General features: G+C 49.2%; 1 protein-coding gene across 2 annotated transcripts in view; it reads left to right on the forward strand.

The window, feature by feature from the left end:
- OSBPL10 (oxysterol binding protein like 10) overlaps positions 1-23,799 on the forward strand; it is a 213,455-nt gene that overhangs the window by 176,119 nt on the left and 13,537 nt on the right. For both annotated transcript variants that reach the window (XM_079794792.1, XM_079794793.1), the window contains one exon: positions 16,776-16,925. In XM_079794792.1, the coding sequence (XP_079650918.1) occupies positions 16,776-16,925 (150 nt within the window). The remainder of the gene's footprint in view (positions 1-16,775; positions 16,926-23,799) is intronic.

Consider the following 23,799-nt stretch of genomic DNA (forward strand, 5'->3'; position numbering starts at 1 on the left):
TGGGTTATTTATAAACTCATGAGGGCTTCATGGTCTGTTTTATGGGATGAAGACTTACTGTCCAAGAGTAGAGCATTTGTCAAAATGCTCATGCAAGTGACAGAAAACTGAGCTTCGAGAGTCATCACAGGGCTATGTTGTGCTGGAAAATGGGAATCCTGTGCACCAGAGTTATCTAAAAAAAGAAAAACAGGAACTCCATGTTTAGAAGAGTATAGATCCTATCTGAGTCTATTTACACCTTCACATCTACTCCCATATATATATATTTTACCGTATTTTCCGGCGTATAAGACGACTGGGCGTATAAGATTTTCCTGGGTTAAAAAGTCGTTTTATATGCCGGAAAATACAGTAGTACAATATAGCTAATCCATTATATCTAATTCCATCAATATAGTCCAATATACCATATTTTCCAGTGTATAAAACGCCTTTTTTTTAAAAAATGACTTTTTAACCCATGAAAATCTTTTACACCCAGTCGTCTTATATGCCGGAAAGTACGGTAATTTCAGAGAGGAAAGTAGAGGGAGAGAGAAATAGAAACATCAATGATGAGAATCATTGATTGGCTGCCTCCCGCACGCCCCCTACTGGGGACCAAACCCGCAACCCGGGCATGTGCCCTTGACTGGAATCAAACCCAGGACCTTTCAGTCTGCAGGCTGACGCTCTATCCACTGAGCCAAACCAGCTAGGGCTACTCTCTTCTTTTTATGCTTAATAAAATAATCCCACCGTCCTGATCACTAATTGTGCTCACCGCCCGGTGCTCACATTACCCTAGCATGGTTAGAGCTGCCTCGCCGATTTCCCCTGGAAGTTGCACTGAATGAAGAATTTCAGAGCCGTAGAAGCACGGTATGGTAATGTGACAGTTTTTAAAGTAGAAGACAGAATAAGCCTCATTCGGATTTTATGGCAGTTGGGATAATATGAAAAAAATATGAATTGCTGCAATTACCCTCTTAGAATACTGAGCATCAATTCACATTTTAATAAAGTACAGGGAAACCTTTCTTTAATAGCCTCTGTCACAGTGGCTCGAAAAAAATGGACAGAATGCAAATTAAAAAGCAGAGAAATGCTTATTATTGGAGCCAAAAACTATTGAGTGGGATTTGGAGATTGTAGCTTTAATAGAACCTTATTGGGGCTTCGTCATCATAAAATGAAGAGCTGTGGTGGTTTAGTTTTGGGTTGATTTCTTTTTCCCCCTGATAAACACTAGGTCCCGTTTTCTCCCAGATGCTTTTTCCTCGGTTTGTCAAAAATTGCTCAAGCTTCGGGTTGTTTCTGCAATTCCTAGCTCTTTTAAAATATATATATTTTGTTGATTTCAGAAAGGGAGAAGAAGATAGAAACATCAATGAAGAGAGAGAATCATTGATTGGCTGCCTCCGGCACACCCCACACTGGGGATTGAGCCCACAACCCGGGCATGTGCCCTGACTGGGAACCAAACCATGATGTCCTGGTTCATAGGTCAACGCTCAACCACTGAGCCACACCGGCCGGGCTGAAATTCCTAGCTCTCGAACTACTGTGGTGTCCAAATCATTGCAATTTTTGAGAGTCAGGAGACGATGATCCGGAAACCCACCTCTTGAAGCGAAATGGCCCAGGTCCGCCTGACTTGGGTCCTGCAGAGGCTGGGGTGCGCTGAGTGTGCATTGTCAGGTGTCTGGCGCACAGGAAGCCCGCGGTGAATGTGTTCGGTGTGGCCTGGAGAGACCATGGTCTGCGGGAGAGTTCTGAATGCACTTTGCTGTTTTCCATTATTCATGATGCAATCCCCCTTTGCCTGCAAAGAGCAGTAAATGCCTCTTGCTTCTAATGACTTGTAAATCACAAGTATTCTGTGGTTTGCAACGCCCCTGGTTATTGCCTTTGTGTTATCGTACCCTCCCAACATTTCCTCTGCAGAGAGTCCGCTGGGAATTGCCAAGCGAGAGACATAAATGATTAAAATGGACAGATAAAATTCAGAGTCAGAATTAAATGACCGGTGCGGCCACTGATGAAAATACAATCACCCTCTTCCACTCAGAGTTTATAGCTTTCCAATTCTGCTTTAGGGCCATCAAATGGAATTTCCAGAATCTGGTCTAATGTTGAGAAGTACAGTTTTCTTTTTTTGTTGTTTGTCCTCAACCCAAGGGTATTTATTTGTTCCATTGATTTTTAGAGAGAGTTAAAGGGATGGGGAGAGGAGAGAGAGAAACATTGAAGTGGGAGACACATTGATGGGTTGCCTCCCACATGTGCCCCGATTGAGGTGCTGCAACCGAGGTACATGCCCTTGACTAGAATCAAACCTGAGACCCTTCAGTCCACAGGCTGACACTCTAACCACTGAGCAAAACTGGCTAGGGCAAGAATACAGTTTTCTTATTCAACTTGTGATGACTACACACGTTTTGGAGAAAAGTTCGTTTGTCCGTGTTTGGCTCTCCCTAGTATCTAAGGCAGAGCCGTGGCCACACCGGGCACTCCGGATTGGCTTTGGGGACTCAGAAGCAGCCAGGTAACACATCTCCTGCTACTGTCTTTCCTGGGTGCCAGGCCTCTTACACCTGCTGCTTTGCTCTGCTCTTCTAGAAGCCCCCACAGCCTGGGGTCATTGGAGCAGTATTTCTCTAATGCTAGCAGGCATCAGAATCACCTGGAGGGCTTGGTGAAAAACACCCCCACAGCCTCTGCAGGGAGCTGTTTGGTGTACAGAGTTTGTTTGGCAAGGTGAACAAGCTCTAGAAATCAGCTGCACAACAATGTGAATATAGTTCACACTGCTGAACTGCACACTTAAAAATAGTTGAGCCCTAGCTGATTTGGCTCAGCGAATAGAGCATCGGCCCGCAGACTAAAGGGTCCCGGGTTCGATTCCAGTCAAGGGCACGTGCCCGGGTTGCGGGTTCGATCCCCAGTAGGGGGCCTGGAGGAGGCAGTCAATCAATGATTCTCTCTCATCATTGATGTTGCTCTCTCTCCCTCTCCCTTCCTCTCTGAAATCAATAAAATATATATATTTAAACAGAAGAGTTGAGATGGTGACAAATTTTAATTGGATCTAAAGGGATACTTTGTCACAACTCATGGGACTGTACACTAAGGTCTGTGCCACGCACCATATAGAAACTGTACTTCAGTTAAAAAAGAAAAGCCCCCAAACAAGCACACACAGGTCTGGGGCCCTTGACTGTGCATCTCTATCAAGTGCCCTACCTGCGGCTGCAGGTCTGTGACCTCCCGCGAAGCCGGCCTGACTCAGAGCTGCTGTGCATTCCCACAAAGCTTTGCATCTTTCTTTCTGTCCCTCCCACAGCGTTGAAGCCCGTGACTGTGCATCATTCGTGGGGAAAAGCAAGGCAGTCCGGCAATTAGTGGCATCAAGTGTAGAGTCTGAAATTAGCCCTAATATGGTGCCATCAATTTGAGCTCCATTGTGTTTACTTTTTGAATAAAGGCATTTGCCATCTGCAGAATCAGAAGAAATCCGTCACCCAGCACAAAGCATAAATCAATAATAAATTTAAACCCTGGATATAGAAAGCCAGAATTCTATTCTTGGCGTGCATCAGTGGTTACAATGGAAGCAAATCATAGCTGGTAGAATTCAAGTTTTCAGGCACAGAATCATTTGATTACTGTTGGATACCTCACATACGTGATGCCTTCACCATTTTGTTTCTGGGGTGAAGATGCCTGTAAAATTATTCTTTGGCGCTTCATTAGGAATTTCAGATTTTCAAAGCGATCTGTTCTCACCGAGCTTGATGTTACCAAGAAGTTAAGGAAGGAGGCACAGCAGTAACCTTTGAGGGACCCACAAAACTTACATGTGAAGTTTGGGAGAAGGAAGGGATTGCTCCTGACCTAACATGCATTATGGCACTGGTGCCGTTTTTGCAAAGAAGTAGCAAATGTTGGAAGGCGTACCAATGAATTGGGAGGACATTAAAGATGTAGAGTGGTACCGTCCGATGGAACTTGCTGCGGTGATAAAAGTATTTCCTTTGTACACTGACCAGTAGGGTAGCCACTAGCCACATGTGGCTGTGGTGTGCTGAAAGTGTGGCTGGTGCCACTGAGGAACTGAATTTTAAACTTTATTTCATCTTAATAGCTCCATGTGGCCAGTGGCTCCTGCATTGGGCGGTACACATCTGGAAGGGGCATGCGTGTACTGTAGTCCGTGGAGGCTGGACGAGGCTAGGTGAGGGGCAGGAGGGGAAAGTGAGAGAGTGGTCAGGTGGAAGAAAGCCTTAAATGTTGGGCTGAGTGAGTGGCTAGTTTTCTTTGGGAACTGGGACAGCACTGAAGACTTGTGAGCAGAGACGTTCAGTGGTGTGACACAAGGAGTCCAAAGCAGAAAGACAGTCCACAAAATGTTAGGGTTATACGATGCCCTGCCGAAGGCCTAGAGTGTGATAGTGGAGACGAGGAGAGGCCGGGATGTGTGGGCCAGGTGGAGGTCTGGATGTTGGGGTGCTGGGGAGGTGTGTCGGCCAACCTGCAGGACTAGAGTCTGGATGACTAAAAGGATGTGGGCAAAACCGAAATCAGGGTGCTAGTGGGACCCTTGTAAAGTGTGTGCGGGTCTGAGAGGAGGGGAGGGGAGGGAGGTGGTAAGAGCTTATCTCCCGGCTGAACGCTACCTTCCCCTGCGAGTCTTCCTGGCTGTATTCCATTGCCCATGGTGGCCTAAGAGAAACCCACCTGCAGATGTTTTTTTGGCCAGTTTTGCTGCGGGCTCTCCCTGCCACTTTTAGTCCTTGCTTTTTTGCTCTGATCTGCCTGCCACCAACTTTTACTATTTCCCCTTTGCTTCTGGTGCCCTGTGATAGCTCACTGTTTGGTCTCACAAATGGGAACCCAAACCAAACCACTGTCTGCAGAGCAAGGCTGCAGCTTCCAGGGGGGCGAGGCCATGCCCTACGCCGTCCGTGTTCCTGACTGTGCCTCACACAGAGCCCAGCGTGTGTATTTGCTGAATCAAGGAAAAGGGGGGACATGGAACATGCCGCCGCCCCCTCCCCGGTGCCTGTCGGTCTCCCTCACACTGGACCATTGCGTAGGAATCCTCCGGATTGGTCCTCGGTGCCCCATCGCCCCTGCCCGTGGTCATGCCATTGCTTAATCACCGTGGGGCCTGGGTTACATTCTTCAGCCCATAAGAAAACATCAGTGGTTCTCACTTCCAAAGGGGAAAGCCAAGTGATTACTTCATTTTCTCATTCAACTAATATGTCAGTGTCAGGGACTATTTTTGTTGGGGACACAACAGTGAACAAAACAAAGTCCTGGTTCTTGAGAGCTGACACTCGACAACGGGGTGATATGGTAAATGGGTCTACAATAGATACCGTTGAGAGTGATCCGTGCCAAGAGAAGTAGAATTGGGGAGGCGCGAACAGTGACAGAGGGAGGTGGTGATGGTCAGGAAGCGGCCCTGGTCAGGGACAAGGAAGTAAAGGTCTGAGTGAAGTGAGAGGGTGAGCCATGCACAGATCTGGAAGGAGAAGAGTGATGACAGCAGGTACAGAGGCCCTGAGGTAGTCCTGAAGGAACCAGAGGTGGCTGGTGGGGGGTGAGTGGAGAAGGGAAGGGAGTGTGATGGAAGGAAGATGAGAGATGTCACGGGGCAAGGTCACATAGGGCCGCACAGGCCACCGGGAGGACTTGGAAAGGCATTCTGAATGAAGTGGGGAGGGTTTTGAGCATAGAAGTTCCCTAAAAGCTGCTTTATGGTTTCAGGTGCTTTCTGGCTGCCCTGAGGAGACATATAGTAGAGGAGGGGCCACGAGAGACTAATTGGGAGGCTGTTGCCATCTGAGTTGAGTGATGACAGTGCCATGTGCCCGCCAGGGTGGTGGAGGTTGTGAGAAGCAGCGATCCGATCTGGGTATAATTTGCAGGATTTGCTGATGGATGTGTTGTGCGGTTGAGCATGAGCAAGAGAGTGGAGTCAGGGATGGTGCCAAGGTTTTTGGCTGAGTGACTGGAAACATGAAGTTGTCCTTGACTGAAATGGGGAGGATAACATTTTGGAGGTGTGCATCGAAAGGTCTGGTTTGGACATCCAAAGTTTGATATTCTGATTAGATAAGTTAATTTTATACTGCTGTTTGTAACAAACGATCCCAGGTTTGAAACAACACGTTTTCTAACAGTTCTGCTGGCCAGATGGCCGATACCGGTCTCGCCGGGCTAAAATCGAGCGTTGGCAGGGCCGTGTTCTTTTCTGGCGGCTCTCCGGGAGAACTTCTGGATTCTAGAGGCTTCCCGCTTTCTCTGGCTTGTGGCCCCTTCCTCCCTCTTCAAAGCCAGCAGTGCTGCATTTCTCTGACCACACTTTCGTTACATCGTTTTCCACTGCCAGGAAAGAGTCTCCGCTCCTTTCAGGGATGCACGTGATTATATGGGCTCCATTGGGTAACCCGGGAGACCCTCCCCACCTCAAGGCCCTGAGCTGAATTACATCTGTAAAGACTCTCATGTCTGCAAAGTACCACATTCACAGGTTCCAGGGTCTCGGACATCCCCGTTCCTCTATCCGCCACAGATAGCTCAGGGGGAGATGATGAGTAGGCGGCCGGAGACACAAAGCCGGAGTTCAAGAGAGAAGGCTGACCTTGAGCTATAAATTTAGAAGTCATAAATCAGAGTGTAAGTGGTTTAAAGCCCTGGCTTCAGATGGGCTCCCCAAGGGAACGCATCTAGTCATAAGGTCAAACCACATACCGTCCGGCCTCAGCCAGACTTCCCTGATGGTCCCATCACTCCTTCTGTCGGGATGGCCCCCCCCCCCCCTTCTCCGGCTGCCCTAAGTGCTGCTCTGTGGGGAGACCCAGCCCAGAGTCTGTCTCTGTGCAGGCCTCTCGGGTCACCCAGACCACGACCTTCCTTCTGTCCTTGTTGACTTTGCATCATGTGTCCTTTTAGTTTTTATTTTAATTTTTAAATACCACCTTTTTTGATATGTAATTCACATGCCATATAATTAACCCATTTAAAGTATACCATTCCATGAATTTTAGCATATTCACAGATAGTGCCACCACCGCCATTTTAGACTATTTTCATCACCTCCAAAAGGAACCCCGTACCTTTAGCTACCACCCCCTATTCCACCCATCCTCCCAGCCCTGCCAACCACTCACCTCCTTTCTGTCCCTATAGATTTGCCTGTAGGGGATGTCTCATCTAAGTGGAATCATATACATGTGGTCTTTTGTGACTGGCTGTCCTTTTAACTTTAAATCTGGATTTTGTCTTGGCACACTCCAGTTTTCACCATTTTTTTTTAAATCAGTCATTCAATTTTTATTATTTTTCTTATTGAGCACCCATTAGAAAAGACCAGCAATTATATCGGGATTCTAGAAAACCCAAATTCAGCAGGATTCCTGTCACCAAGGAGTTCTGATTTGGGTAAGCTGATAAGCCCGGGGTCACCACTGCCCCCAGCATTCTTTCTTCCGGACCCTGGGGGTGACTTCTAAGTCCAGTCTCCCCAGAGCCCCAAGTAGCCAGCTCAGATCACCAGTGTTCTCTCCCAAAGGGACCTCAGGTTCCTGCTCCTATTGGGAAGCAGCCGTGCGGGCGCATCAGTGCAATTCGATAGGCGCCAGGTGGGGCGTGCACAGAGTGTTCAGGATTCTGTGTGAGGATGGAGGTGCCTTCCCTGCCCACTGTGGTTGAACTGTCTCAAATGATGAGTTGGGACTCACCGGTTCCACCCGGGGCTAGGAGAAAGAAAGATCAGGCACTCAAGTCAAGGTTATTGAATGCAGAGACACTGTCTCAAACATCCTTATATATATATATATTTTAATGTATTTTTGTTGATAGAGAGAAAGGGAGATGGAGAGGGAGAGAGAGATAGAAACAGCAATGCTGAGAGAGAATCATTGACCGGCTGCTTCCTGTATGTCCCCTACTGGGGATCGAGCCCTCAACCCAGGCTACCCACAGTCCTTCGGCTGCCTCCCAGGAACGAGTCTAGTCATAAGGTCTGGAATCGAGGGACCTTTCAGTCCACAGGCCGACGCTCTATCCACTGAGCCAAACCATCTAGGCCAGTTGTCGGCAAACCGCAGCTCGCGAGCCACATGCGGCTCTTTGGCCCCTTGAGTGTGGCTCTTCCACAAAATACCACGGCCTGGGCGAGTCTACTTTGAAGAAGTGGCGTTAGAAGAAGTTTAAATTTAAAAAATTGGGCTCTCAAAAGAAATTTCAATTGTTGTACTGTTGATATTTGGCTCTGTTGACTAATGAGTTTGCCGACCACTAATCTAGGCCATCCATATATTCTAATACTGAATGTGGTGCTTTGCTAATTGGGGGCATCCGAGGCAGCTGGGGTGATGGGAACTCTCTCAGACCTGGGGCCTGCTCTCCACTCCGCGCACCCTGTGTCTTAACCCTTTGCTTCTCCTCTTACCAGCGGCCAGGAGGGCTAGCATGGGTCTCAAATGAGTGCCTTCCCTACCTTTCCCGGGCCTTCTAGGGAATGAGGCCACGTGGGTGGCAGGCCCCCTGCTCCTGTCACTCCACACCGTAGCTGGTCTTCGGGGCCGGTTGATGGCCTGTCTCTCTGATTCACTGTCCTTGCTGCTTATGTTTGTCTCTTGTGGTTCCTGGGTCTGCTGTGCACTTGGCTGAGACTTTTTATTTTTATTTTTATTGATTTTTTACAGAGAGGAAGGGAGAGGGATAGAGAGCTAGAAACATTGATGAGAGGGAAACATCGATCAGCTGCCTCTTGCACATTCCCTACTGGGTATGTGCCCACAACCAAGGTACATGCCCTTGACCGGAGTCGAACCTGGGACCCTCCAGTCCGCAGGCCAACACTCTATCCACTGAGCCCAACCGGTTAGGGCTTGGCTGAGACTTCTTTGACATTTCTGTGAATTCCCTCCTGGTGCAGCCCTAGATCCAGGACCTGAAGGTCAGGGCCATGGCCTGTGTGGGGGCCCTGGACCTTTTGCAGGCCCAGAGCCCTGAGTGTCCTCACTGCTGGGGGGCCTGGGAAAGGAGCGTGGGCTGCATCATACAGCTTCCAGGGGGGTGCTGCCGGAAGGAGGGGGTCCGGGGGAGGTGGCGGGCGCTTTAGCAGTGGCTTCTAGAGCCACAAGCCCACGGGTGCCGCCACGTACCCAGTACGAAAGCCACAGCCCAGAGCAGTGGCGTTTGCTAGGCATTTCCTCTGAGCTGTGGGTGGTTCTGCCTCCGTTTCACAGACGAGGACCCTGAGCCTGACGGGCGGAAGGTAGTACATGCAGGATTTACACTCAGGGCCGCCCCTGCACCAGAGCTCGGAGCTCTCCCTTTATGCTTCGCCGCCTCCCAGGGCGCTGGGATTGTGTGCTTCTCTGTTTCTGTGGCCTCTTTCTTTTCCTTCTCGTGACTTCGATCCCTGTGCTAACAAGCTTACTGCGAGTTTGGAAATGTGACCCATGCTGCCCGTGCGACACCCAGAATGAGGGCTGTGGCGACCCTGCCCCGCAATCCCGCCCAGCTTCGCTCTCAAGAAGTCCCGCCCAGCGCTGGCCAGGCCGGTGACTCGGTGCTGGACGTGGTTTGCCAGTGCTAGACTTGGATGCCAAAGGGACTCGGCTGTGTGGCTTGTGGCCTCTCGGTTCCTGCATGGGGGTGGCCGGGACTCTGCTGCTGCTGCTTGCTTGTCCTTTTTCGTCCTTTCTTTAGATTGTCTTTGTTCCTTCCCCGTTCCTCTCTTTGTTGCTTTCATTTGGTTTCCAAGCAGATAATGTGGAAATGAGAAAGGGACCGAGGCTGCCGCCGCCTCTGAATGCTCCCCTGGAATGTTCTGAGAGGAGCCCCGACGGGTGGAATGATCCCTGACTGTCTCGGCTGCTGCTGTCCTTCTGCCTTCCCGGGCGCGCTTTACTGAAACTTAACCCTCTCTGCAGGTCGGCCCCTTTGCTCAGGAGGAGCCTCTGTCCTTCCAGTCTATGAGAGCCAAGTGTGGCAAGTGTGTGTGTATGTGTGGTTAGAGCAAGACAGCAGCGCCGCCCCTGGGAGGCAGCCGAAGGATTGTGATGTCAGTGGCCACCAACTCACATCTCCAAAATGGCAGCTGGGACCATGCTGTGTGGGCATGCTTGTGCTCGAACCTCTTAGGATAAGAGACAACGCCTCCGTCGGGTCCCCCTGGGGCCCCCCCCACAGCAGCCTCATTGTACCTACCTCCAAATGGCAAGATGAAGTCCCCCAAATAGGGTGGTGGCCTTCAGCGCGCAGTTGGCCACCCGGCTTTGGACGTGGCTCCACACAGAACCTAAGGATGTTTGAGACAGAAGATATGGCACGTGAAGAGCCTTCGGCAGCTGCCCTGCATCAGGGCCAAGGCGCATCCGCTGGGCTAGACACACCATCCGAAGACGTGTGTCCGACCACAAGCTCTCTGGTACGATTTCTGACCGGAAGAGAGCACCATCCAGCCAACTGAGGGGCCCTCCGCCCAGCACGGATGGCCTCCTCGGGGGGAATTAGAGGCAGGCGCAAAGGAGACTGTTCCGGAGGCGACGTCCCCTCTGCTAAGCGTGGGAAGGACAGTAGGTCATCAGGAGCAGCCACTCTTCCATTCCTGTCACAAAACGTTCTGTCTGCGTGTGTCCTCAGGGGAAATAGTTTTCCCCAGCACGTGAGGGAGAGGGCCCTGCACTTGATAATCGTGCGATAACCATTTCTTCCTGGGGGATGAGGGGCAAAAAATGCCAAGTGGAATTCGCCGGACTGCGGCCCATCTTTGTGCAGCCCAGGCTGGGCGGATGTCATTGACTTGTGTACAGAGCTGGACTGGGTCTTCGAGTGCAGCTACGCCAGTGGTCGTGACCTTGGGCTGTGAGAGGGGGGCTTCTTATGATGTAAATTATTACTAATGTGAAGATACACTATTGAGGGTCAAGGAATGATTGTGATACTTTGGTTAAATGTCCTGTGAATATTGAAATGAAAAAGAAAATGACTGGAGGGAAAAGGGACTAAATCCTTGGTTTTATGGATTCCATAAATGCCGTCAATGACAGTAACACCATTATCGTTAGAACCCCCCAAAAACTGGTTCAGTAGTTGGTCCCTGGGCACCTGTACCTCTTAGACCAGAGGTGGGGAACATCTGGCCTGTGGCCTGTATAAGGCCCGCGAAATCATTTGGTCTGGCCCTGCCAAGGCATTAGGGGTGAGTTAATTAAATGTCTGACCAAATATAACAGGCTAATTTTTAAGTTGATAATTTTGTATGGCCTACGAATGATGTTATAAATACCCAATGCCCCCTGGCAGAAAAAAGGTTCCCCATCCCTGCCTTAGACACTCAGATCCCTTGCTTCTCTTCCAATAGTCACCGTGTTTCTTCATATTTCTCCTTGGTCTTTCACTTACCTATCCTTCCCATCTCTCCTGCCCCCTAACCCGTATCCATGTTTCAACTTCACATTTCTCTTTTTCTAGAACCTTTCATTTTCTGGCAAACCAACTTCTATTGATTCTTATCCCCTAGGGAACAGAAGCAGACTTGCCCTGGTGGCCATTCCTGCATGTGATTGCATGTTCTGTGTAGTTGTGGGATGAGAAGTAAGTTACATAGGAGGACACACATTCCCTGGTTACTCCTTTGCCTGGGCTGCTGTATGCCATGACATTTCTCTCATTTGAGGACATCGAGGGTGGTGCTTTGAGTCTTCTCCTCCACCGCCCGCCTTTCTGTGGTCCTCAGAATACTCGATTTCCTTCCTGACATGGCTGGGTTTCCCCATTTTCCCATAAAGACATTACCTGCACAATGTTTGCTTTTTGTCCTTCAGTAGCAAGGCTCTTTGGTGTGACTTGGTTCGCCCCAGGCCTCCGTGCCAAGGTAGCAGTGTGTGGGGAGAGATGCCAGACTTTAAAATGATGGCGCTGCAGTGTGCTCGCTGCCGGAGGAGAATTGGATGTTCTTGCTCTCTCTGGCTGTGTTTCCTGTCCTGGCTCAGGTGGACTTTCAGGATAGTGACAGATGACTTGAATTCCGTGAGTTTTGTTTTTCTGGTGATGCTTATTGACTTGGGCAGAAGACCACACTGTAGGAGCCCACTTAATCCGTGTAGACCCCCTGGCACCTGCATGTCTGTGATGTAACGGCTTTGGCATGGACTTGCTCCCTGTTCAACAGGAAAAGGGCTTCTTCAAAGGTTGGTTATGCCACCACACAGGCCTCTCCCCAAATGGTTCAAATCTGAGGATTCAACCCTTGGAGTGAAGACCCTAGGTTAATAGGCATTTCTAAATCAAGAGGACGTTAGTAGGTCAAACTGCTTATACGTTATGGGCTCCACTTCTCTGAACGCCAGGTTTTAGTTAAGAAAGAAGCGAAGGTCATTGTGGAGAAAGAAGAATGGGTTGGATGTGCACTGTCTGAGAAAAGGAAAATAGGAGTGAGGCTCAGGAAAGGGGAGTCGATTTGAGGAGTGGGGCGTGGGGGTGGAGTGAGGCCTGCGGTAAGAAAATGAATGGACTCTGAAAATAAATGTTTCCTGGTTTTTCCTGGAACTGACCCAAACTATAGTTAAATTACATATGTGTGTTGAATAAAATAGATTGGAATGCCAGTCTTGCTTGGAATTGACATTTGTATTGGGAAAAAAATCAGATTTTTGTTAAAGAGATGAGAGCAGTGTGTCCCCTACACTGGTGTCCCCCTGGAGAAGACTGTTGTTGAACACAAGTCACACTTTTGCTTCTGGTTTGGGCCTCACCATAGTCTCATGGGTGTGCTGCCCCCTGCTGGATGAGAAGTGGCGGTGTGGTTAAGGGCAGGGGTGCATCTGCAGATGCTGAGACTGTCTGATTGGACCGCTTCCTACCCTAAGAGTCTCTCCCTCTTACACGATCTCAGACCGTTTGGTTCTTGAGAGGCCCTGAGGTCAGCCCAGGGCCAGACACTCTTCTAAGTATCCACGATCAGCAGGGATCCCTTGTCTCCAGAAAAATGCCCAGACATACAATTTTTATCTAAAACATCAAGGACTGTGATAGCTATCTTAGGGAGTGTCCGTAGGGACCAGATTAAGAACCCTTGTTCTGGGGCACAGGTCACGCTAAGCTACCAAGGAGTGGTCCCCAAACCCCAGCCTGCCACGTGGCCTTCTGCTCTTCATCAAATTTCTTGTCCTTACCCACGTTTGCTAATAGGCATGATGAGTCGCTTGATTTTTGTAGCCCCGAGTTGTTCACGTGGTAGAAATACTGAGTCATAATTTTTGTTTTTATTAAGAACCTCATTATTCCAAAGCCTGCTTCTCTTTCAAACACATTTTAATTCCTTTTTATCTTCAAGTTTGGGTACATTTTTATGGCTGAGCTGGCTCATTTGCAAAGATCTCTGGGGGATGGGGGATTTAAATATTCTTAAGTCTTATGAACTTTCTCAGCATCATAAAACCACTTCTCATTTTCAGTTTCTTCTGAGATGGAGAAACACTGTTCTGCCACCTTTGACCACCTCGAGGCAGTTGTCATCACTTTACAAGCAGAAATCCATAGGGACCACAGGGGGTGGGCATGCGGGGGCCCCGGACAGAAGCAGAGCTCTGGGAGAGGGAGGGTGAGAACGCGGATGGGCACATGGGCCTGATTATGGAGAACAGACTTGAGAGCCAGTGCCCATTAGCGCTGTTTTGGATTTTACATCAGAGTAGCAGAATCAACAAACCTTGACCCCAAAAGGAAGAAGGCTTTCTGTCTTTAAAACTCCTCCCAAGCCTGGCTCTAAACTGTCCATTTCTTTTATTACAATAATTTCAGAGAGAGGAAGGGAGAGGGTGAGAGCAATAGAAACATCAATAATGAGAATCATTGGTCAGCTGCCTCCTGCACGCCCCCTACTGGGGACCGAGCTCGCAACCCAGGCATGTGCCTTGACTGGAAATTGAACTGTGACCTCCTGGTTCATAGGTTGACACTCAACCACTGAGCCACATGGGCTGGGCCAAACCCTCCATTTCTTGCAGTGCTGGCTATCGGGTGCTTTGTGGGTGTTGACGTATTTACGTTGCCAATGGACACCTTTCGAACTGAGGCCCACAGTTCTATCCACGCAATGCCTTCAATTTGGACCCAAAACAGAGGGTGGTCTCACCTTCCTGCAAAGGACTGAGTCCCAGTGAGGGTGGAATTGTGGGTATCCTCTAAGACAGCGGTCGCCAACCTTTCAGGCCTCACGGACCACCGGTTGGCGACCGCTGTCTAAGTCTCTAAGATGTTCACTAACAATGTGGTGAATGAAGCAGCTTTTTTTTTTTAAGCCCCTGATTGTTTACTTGAGGTTGGGCAGGAGAATTTTTTGCAAACCATCCTGTAAGAGAAGAAAGGGCAAGCTCTCAGAAGCTGTGGGAGACAGAACCATTGCTGGATCCTTGTTTCAGCTTAGGGCACTGCTTGCTAAGGATCTGAGCCAAGGAGGCAGATGTGTGTCGGGTGCCCCTCGGCCTTTCTTCCCTTGGCAGGACTTCAGGGCCCCAGGAGCTCTGGCCCTGGTTTCTGGGGCCCGTGTACCAGCCCTCATTCTCTCTCCTGGAGCCAGTGTCTCTGAGAGTCATCATCAGACACAGAGCAAACGTGATGTCGCGTGTGATGGTAAGGGCTGGAGAGGCTCGTGTGCACATTCACGCACGTTCTTAGTATCACATGGCCGGATCTTGCTGAAGGCTTCCTTGGTTACTGGAATGGGGGACGAGCTGGGTTTAATTTTCAAGTCAGGCAGACAGCAGAAGGAGGTGTCAGTCCCAGGTGGTCTGTAAGCATGTAGCACTGAGGGGGGCATTGAGTGGGCGGGATGGCGAGTTCTCTGTGTACCGGCTTGTGGGCAAATGGGAAATCACATTTTCAGAAGAAAGGATCATTCTTTAATTCAGAAAGCTTATGGCTGCCTCCCTTGAGCTATTGATTTGTTTAGCTTGCAATCAGTACTTTGTGAGAATGACTAATTTCAAGCAGGAATAATTGCTCTCAAAATGTAGCTACCTTTGTTGTCGAGATGTTTAAGGACTTTGCCCACCACCCCCACCTCCTTGGGTGCATGACGGTGCCTTGATTTGTTTTTGATTGTCCGTTTTCCTCCCAAAGCAAGATGCCCGGGCATCGCCCTCACCTCCCCCAGCTGCCCTGGGTTGAGGGGAAGTCTGTTGAAACAAATTACCGCCTACCAGGTCACCACAAAGAAGTAGCAACTGCCTGGCTGGCATAGTTCAGTGGTTGAGCGTCAACCTATGAACCAGGAGATCACAGGTCAGGGCACATGCCGGGGTTGCAGGCTCATCCCCTGTGTGTGGGGCAAGCAGGAGGTAGCCGATCAATGATTCTTTCATCATTGATGTTTCTCTCTCTCTCTCCCTCTCCCTTCCTCTCTGAAATCAATCACTTGCCGATGATGTCACACATTGTGATGAGGCCAGAGAACCAGACACGCGATGGAGGAAACCCAACTCTTGGCTGGGGAAAGCCCCCTGGGCATCACTGAGGCGGCCCCACTGTTGGCCCAGAAGTGGGGTTACTCAGAGAAGACTTGGAAAATGGCTATTTAATTTCAAATTTTAAAAATGCCTACCAGGGGGAGTACCGTGTTTCCTCTCTGGAGTGCTTGCAAGGAAGGGCCGGCACGTGTCCGTTCGGCCAGACAATTACAACCACCTCGATCACTGAGATCACCTTTGCGGATTGGAAGTGCCTTTAAATAAAATGAGATAGTTCTGTCCAGTGAGGTTTATAAATCATTCGTTTTTGCATGGACATTGGGGCAAGTCTGTATGCTTTTATATGTAATGCTTTTGAGCCCTGCACTTCTGTATGCTGACTTCACTGTGTCTGACCAGTCATTAGGAATGGTTGTATAATGTTGTATGCAGTGTTTTTGTTTACATGTAAACAAGTCCCATAAGGACATAGATAAGTGTGCAATGGTTACTTTTTTCAACAGAATTCTGCAGACAGCTTGACATGGTCGCCAGAGTACTTGGTTCTTGGGTCTTGAAAAATTTGTGCGCAGTCATTCCCTTTTGCACATTTTGTTTATTAACTTGCCTGTTGTTGTTTTTATTTTTATGTCCTTGGAAAAATGGAACCGAGCAATTGAATTAATAAACTTGCATGAGGAAAGCAGGGTCTGGTGGCCAGCATGTATCTCAGCATTCTTACAAAGCCTCAGAGTTGGTCTTGACATTTTCATGTTTGCCTCCGTCCCTAGATGAATGCCAACTCACTTTTCACACTTGCTATTGTGATATTAATTGAAGTAAAACAGTCGATGGTAAATTTTCTCATAAAATAAGGTAATTTCAGCCCATCCCTGGGGTATCAGACCTTTACCTTAAACACAGAAAAAATTATATTAGATATAAAGTGTCCTGGGTTGTGCAAGTTAATAGGGGAATATTGTTTGGGAGTGGCCAAGGTTAAGGGGGCTCATTCCTGAATGTTAGAGTTTCTTAAAGGGCAGGGAGCTTTCTTGTCAGGGGACGTCCTTAGGCCAGAAGGCTCACTCATAGGAGGTGATGGGGAGATCAGAGGGCATGTGCAGTAGCTAAGGATGGCCTGCACCCCAAAAAGGGTCATCCTCCACCCTATGGCCAATAGGACTGGCTTATAGAGAGACTCTTCCTGGGTCAGAACCGGGCTCCCTCCGTCATTGCCAAGCATATGGGTTCGCGTGCTGTGCTGCTCACTTCCCCTGGACCTGCTGGTGACTTTTATTGATGATCTTTTTGTAGCCGAACTCAGACCCTGAATTGGTTTTGTCCGAAGATGAAAAAAGTGACACTGAAGATAAGGAAGAGGCAGAACTTGGCGTCATGGAGGATCAGCGCAGTGTAATTCTTCATCTCATCTCGCAGCTCAAACTTGGAATGGATTTGACCAAGGTAGGTCGGTGTGTCCCACTGGGTGTGTGGCCAGTTGTTTGGGTGCCGTCTCTACCTCTCATTCTTCTCGGCTCATCATCTTTTCCTTGTGGGGAGACCGGGAAAGCCGAGGGGATGAGCTCAGAGTTGCAGCCGAGTCTGGCTATTCCAGGAATAACTGGAAAGGAGACTCATGCTCATCCTCGGAGCATGCGCCTTGCATTTGCTTCCTTGCGGGAGCTGCGACGCGACAGGGCAGGGGAGCGTCAGAAAAGGCATAGGACAGTGGTCGGCAAACTCATTAGTCAACAGAGCCAAATAGCAACAGTATAAAGATCGAAATTTCTTTTGAGAGCCAAATTTTTGAAACTTCTTCTAAAGCCACTTCTTCAAAATAGACTCGCCCAGGCCGTGGTATTTTGTGGAAGAGCCACACTCAAGGGGCCAAATAGCTGCATGTGGCTCGCGAGCCACAGTTTGCCGACCCCAGGCATAGGAGATGATAAGGGAATGTCAGGAGAGGAGATTTTCATTTCCTGCGGTGTCCTAGAGAAGGTTAAAGACGGCCTGTGGAGATGGATACAACCCAGTGGCCACAGGGAGAAACCAGGAGGAAGGAAAACAGCGGTGCCAGAGCGAGGCCCTTGTGCACACCGAGGCATGCCCTGCTGCTGCTGTCACTCGCTGTCACAGCGGGTCCCCAGAAGGCAACCTTCCTGGCAATCCAATCCCACTGTCCACGTGTAGAGAAACAAACCCGCTGGTCGGTACAGGTGCAACTAACTCTTCCTGGCAGCGAATTACCTGCCCTTTATTTTGTCAGGTTGGGTTTTTGTGTGTATTTCCCCTGTTTCCGTAAAGGATTACACAGATCCATCTCGGAGGGTGGTCTTGGCCTCTCTTCGTGTGCTTATTTGCACAGGGTAGGTTTGCGAGGGGGAGGACAGGGTACTGTATTGTGTAGGGAATTCTCAGGGTTATTAAGTTAACGGATGTTTCTTTGGGGAAAATCGCACCCGCTCTGGGCCTTCCTTGGCAGAGGCCTGTGGGTTCCCCTGATGGGGGGAAGGGACCGCCCCTCTTTCTGGGGGACTTTGACTTCCTTGGTGGGCGATGGATTATTTCAAAGTTCTTAGGGCCCTGCCTGAAGATTGGTTATTTACTTCTAGATTGATGCAGCTGTAAATGTAATTAATCGTTCTCTGAGTCCCGAGTGTAGATCTTCTCTCTCTCTTTTTTTTTTCCTTTCCCCAAAGTAGTTCATTGTCTTAATTATGTTAATGGGAGAAAAGGCAGCCCTTATTGATGGCTCCATAAATCTGCAGCACTGATTCTAGCCATTTGGACGCCATCATCTGTACAGCTGGGCCATCACTCACCTCTCCGTTGGAGGCAGACAGCCCAATTAGTACTCACCAATTCCTGGCTCCACCTCCGGTGTCCCCCGCCCAAGAAACAGATGATTAAGTGACTTATTTGCGAAGGCAGATCTTATGAGAGAGAGAGAAATCTGCTTAAATGAAAAGTGTGATATCTTGCCCAGCGCGTTCAAGGTGCTGGTTTTGAAAGGCACCTGTCTGGTGTTCTTCTGCACAAACACCATCAGAACATGCCAAGGAGAGGTGAAAGGGGAAACAGTCATTCCACTCCCAGCCCATCCGCTCCATCTCCCAGGTATTCGCTTTTCCCATCTCAGACAAAGCCTCTCAGCGCCATTGTCAAGAGCAGAAACATAGCTAGTGGGTTGGGCTTGGCGTAGGCTGCGAGGTCACACTCCCTGAGTCTGTAATTTCGGGAGGGTTGTCTTGGAAAATGGATAAGTTTTCAGGTACTGCAGTAGAGCCTGTTTTTCTTTTTCCTCCAATTTTTTTTATTGTACATTTTCTAATCTACAGCAGAGTTGCAGGAATAGTACAGTGATCTTCCATGGATCACCTTTATTGGCCAGTTAACATTTTGCTGCTTGGTATTTATTTCTTCTCCCTTCTTTCCTCTCTCCTTCTCCACTGCCTCTTTCCACTTCCCTCTCTCCCCCTCTGTGTATATCTATGAGTATGTGTGTATTTTTGATGAACCATTTCGGAGTGTGTTGTAATGAGTATCCTCGAACAATAGGACATTCCTTTTACACAAGACATTTGTCACACTTGGGAAATTTAACGTTGCTGCCAAACTGTTCCATCTATGGCCCATCGTAAGAGTTCCCCGGATCGTCCCAATCCTCTTTATAGCTTTAATAAGAGCAAAAAGAGCATTGTGGGTGCTGTGATGGAGATGAGTGTGGGGCTCAGTGAAGATATGAAGGAGGAGGTTGTTGGTTTAGTCTTTTGCAGCAGGAGCTGTTGGGAAAAGCTTCATAGAGGTTACTCCTGAGCTGAATAGCTGTGTCATTTAGACAAGGCAGGAGAGAGGGCAGAACAGGGAAACGGGTGGGTGTGAGTGTCGGGGAAGGGGAGCTTGGAAGGGAGGGCTGGGGGCCGAAGGTGACGGGTCAGGTCATGTGAGACAAGAGGGAGGTGGGGGCTAGATTCAACCTTACCTCTTGTAGAGATGTTAGACAGAAGACTCTGGCTGTGGTGTGGAGAGAAGTAAGGGTGGGCATGACAGAAAGCGAAGGCCAGTTAGGAAGCTACAGCTGTACTTTTCCAGAGGGTTCGCTGTGCATGCCTTTCTTTCTATTTAAAAAAATTTATTTTTCAACTACAGTTTACATTCAATATTTTGTATTAGCTTCAGGTGTACAGTCACACACTTTACAAAGTGTTCCCCCTGGTATTTCCAGTGCCCATGGTACCATGCATGGTTATTACAATATTGTTGACTGTACTCCCTATGCTGTACTTGATACCCCCTGACTATTTTGTAACTACCAATCTGTACTTCCTAATCCTTTCACCTTTTTTCACCCAGTCTCCCGCCCCCCGCCTCCTCTCTGGCAAATATGAGTCTGTTCCCTGTATCTATGAGTCTGTTTCAACTTTGTTTGTTCATTTATTCTGTTCTTTAGATTCCACATATAATAGATATTATTAGTAATTGCCTTTCTCTGACTTATTTCACTTAGCATCATACTCTCTAAGTCATTCCATGCTATTGCAAATGGTAAGATGTTGTTCTTTTTTATGGCCAAGTAATAATCCAACACACACACACACACACACACACACACACACACACACACTCTAAAGGCCTAGTGCATGAAAATTCATGCACCGGAGGGGGGCGACCCTCAGCCCCGCCTGCCCCCAGCTTTTCTCACAGTCTAGGAGCCCTTAGGGGCAGGAGGCGACCCGGTGATCAGGGGAAGGCGACGCCCCATCATACCTCTGCTGCCGTCACTACCAGCAGCAAAGCCTTGGCCGGCCCTGGTTACCTGAGCCTCAGGCAGCTGGGCAGCCACCATCCTGGGCTTGCCTGGGCCTTGGGCCAACCCTAGGTGGCTGGGGGGCTGAAGGGACTTGGGGGACTCTAGAGGCAGGTGCGCGGCAAGGCCAGGCCCCCAGGTGGGCACGGCCTTGCTGTGCACCTGCCGCCTCGGCGGGGCTGAGGGGACTGGGCACCGCCATCTTGTGGCTGTGGGCACCACCATCTTTGAGGATGGGGCAGTGAATTACATATCCCCTCCTTATTGGCTCTGGGTGCCACTCTCTTTGCGATGGCATGAGGGTCAATTAGCATATTCCCTCTTTATTAGATAGGCTATATACCACAACTTTTTTTATCTACTCATGTATTGATGGGTGCTTGAGTTGCTTCCATATCTTGACTATTATAAGTAATACTTCTATGAGCGTAGGACTGCATATATTCTTTCAATTAGTGTTTTGGGTTTCTTTGGATATATTTCCAGAAGTGGAATCGCTGGGTCATAAGGCAGTTTCATTTTTAATTATGTGAGGACCCTCCCTACTGTCTTCATGGTGGCCATGCACAAGTCAAGATGGTGGAACCACCTTCACTTGGAGTTCTGTGAGTCAGGGCTGACCACCTCGCTGTAATCCTGCCTGCTCCCTCCCTGGCTTATCTCCTGATCAGAGGGGTCCCCTGAGCCCCTGAAGGGAGAGAGTAGGACATGGAATGATTTGGGGATAGTCTGATGATGTGGACATTTGTGACTTTTCTTTCTAATTGATTTAGCCTCTTTGATGGGTTTTCCCAGGCTACTTAAGTCCAGAGTCCCTAACCTGTGTAGCCTGTCTGGAGGAATTCTTAGGGGAGAACTTGAGTGGCCCTGGGGGGGCAGGAGAAGGAGAGATGGTGAGTGTGTGGGGTTATTACGCCTCTCTGTGTTGTGGGGTCGAACCCTGGAGTCAAAAATAAGACCACCGGAGGTTGCTGATTGATTAAAAAAAGCAGGCAAGGATTTATTGAAACTGGCCAGGACGGCCGCGAGGGCACCACACGCAGGTGGAGTCCACCCTCACGACCGCGCTGTCCCAGGTGTAGGCAGTCCTTTTAAAGGTCCAAACCACAAAAATTTTCCTTTGTTCTAAATTCTAAATGCTGGGAACTGCCTGCAGGGGGGTTCCCAGCCCCTGCTGGACATCGGCATGTGGCCCTATCTTGCGAAAGCAGAATCAAGCAGAGTCAGTAATCTCTAAAGGTTATCTACAGTTTCTACTCCTGGAGCTACTGAGTCAGTGGGAATCAATCTCCTGTGATTCTGGTCCACAGGCACAGGAAAATTACCTTAAGCAAGTAAGTGCGTGCAGAAGCCAGAATAGCAGGGTTAAAATTAAACAGCAGTTTTTACCCAAGTATGGTTGCTACCATACTTCATCTGCTTTTTAAAAAATTTTTTAAATTTATTTCAGAGAGGAAGGGAGAGGGAGAGAGAGAGAGAAACATCAATGATAAGAGAGAATCATTGATTGGCTGCCTCCTGCATGCTCCACACTGGGGATCCAAGCCCACAACCTGGGCATGTGCCCTGACCAGGAATCAAACCATGACCTCCTGGTTCATGGGTTAATGCTCACCCACTGAGCCACGCTGGCCGGGCTTGTCTTTCTTCTTTACTCTGCCATCAGCCACCTGTGGGGGAGGCCCCGGGGAGAACAGCCAGCCGCCTGGAAGAGCAGACGCGGAGAGCGTGGCGATGGCGCTGAATGACGGCCTGTCCCCCAGGAAGGCCCGGGCAGCAGTAACAGTGGCATCTGAAGGCCATTCTGAGCCAGGATGTACTTTCCCGGCTCAGATCCTTGAGATTCTCAATTTTGTCAAGTTGTGGCAGAAAGGAAATTAGGAAATCTCCTTTCATTTGCTGGTTGTATTTTAAAGAATGTTTCTTCTTCCAGTATATTATAAAAGCAAAGCAGAAAGATACTCAGAAAAAATATAAAAATCATTCAGTTCTATCATCAAGACAGATAGGTTAGCATTCAGGGTCTTTTTATGATTCTTAGATGGTGTTACATGTTCAATTTTACATCTGGTTGCTTTTTTGCTTAACACAGGGTACATTTTCCTCTGTCAGAGGTTTTAAATGAAAGATAGAAGAACATTAAAAACGATACCAACCTCATCTCTGCAGTGGGCCTGGCTTCCTCCAGTTTCCTCTGATATCTTGGTGCTTTGCTAATCTCATGCCTGCCTGTCTGTCTCTTTCTCTCAGGACATCTGTCTTCCATTGTAGCTAGATGCTTAGCAAGGTGGGCGGGGGGGGGGGGGGGGGGGGCAGGGGGGCGGATCTTAGCGAGCTGAAGTGGAGGCAGGGCTACAGACCTGTAAGCCATGGTATTCACGATCAGGGATGTGCCCCCTAGCAAACGTTCTCATGGGAGTTAGGGACTGTGTAAAGGAAGGACAGGCCTGGTCGTGTAAGGAGGGAACGTCCACCAGCTGCATGACCTTGGTCAACTTGCTTGAACTTGAACTCATGTGGCTCCTCTGCCCTCACTCAGAGGGTGTCACGGACGAGCCAAGAGATCAAGGCCAGGCTTCCAGCTTCAAAACCCTGCGATTCCCCACGAGGAGGAGCAATGTGAGATGCTCCAGGCCAAAAAGCGCTGTGTCATGCGGCTGCAGGGGAGGAATGTCGATACCCAGTAACTTAGTCATTTCGACATCACTGTCGAGGGGTGAGAAACAGGCTCTCTCCTTTGCATATCAGCAGGAGTCACGAGTTACCTGCTCTCCAGCCCAGTTTCGGAACACCCTTCATTTGCTTTAAGTGACCTAATGGTTGGGTTACAGGCACTTGGGTTATATGGCACCTGAGTGACCACTTGGATCCACTTGGTGTCAACGAGGAGTTTCTTTGCCCCAGGCCTGTCGGAGCCGCTCAGGTTTCTACTTATCTACAGCAATGGGCAGTAACAAACCTGGGTGCCCCTGTGCTGCCCATTGACCGGAAGACTCTCAATGAGTGCCAGCCTATTTATTTGTAACTTATGCTCGTTTCTTCTGGCCCTCGTGATCCCTCTTCTTCGTGGCAGCTCTGTGGGCATTTGCCTGGTATTGGCCCTGCCTCCTAGAGCCCCGGGCCAGCGGCTGGCCACCCTCCTGCTCTGCCCGCGTCTCGTTGGGATTTACGGGCTCCTCTTCTGACAGAGGTCCCCAAATGGACACTCTCACTAATGGTGGGTCCTGGTCTACCCGGACCCCCTTTGACCACCAGCAAACCCCAATGTCCATGTTTGTGGGAACACACTGAGCATCCTCCTGGCTGTGCCTGATTGAGGAAGAACATGAGAAAGCCCTTCCAAGCTGTTTTCTTCACACCAAGTAATGAGTGAAAGGGGGCCGTGTGGTCAGAGTGACGGCCGTGGAGAGACACGGGCCATTGTTTTAGCCCAGAGGAGCCGAGAAGAAAATCTCTCAGATCATCAAAGCTAGGTTCATCAAAGCCAGGTGGGCGCTGGTCCGCCGCTGCAGCTACTTCCAGTTTCTTCCC

Source organism: Cnephaeus nilssonii, assembly GCF_951640355.1.
Source record: "Cnephaeus nilssonii genome assembly, chromosome: 17".
NCBI classification, from domain to species: Eukaryota; Metazoa; Chordata; class Mammalia; order Chiroptera; family Vespertilionidae; genus Cnephaeus; species Cnephaeus nilssonii.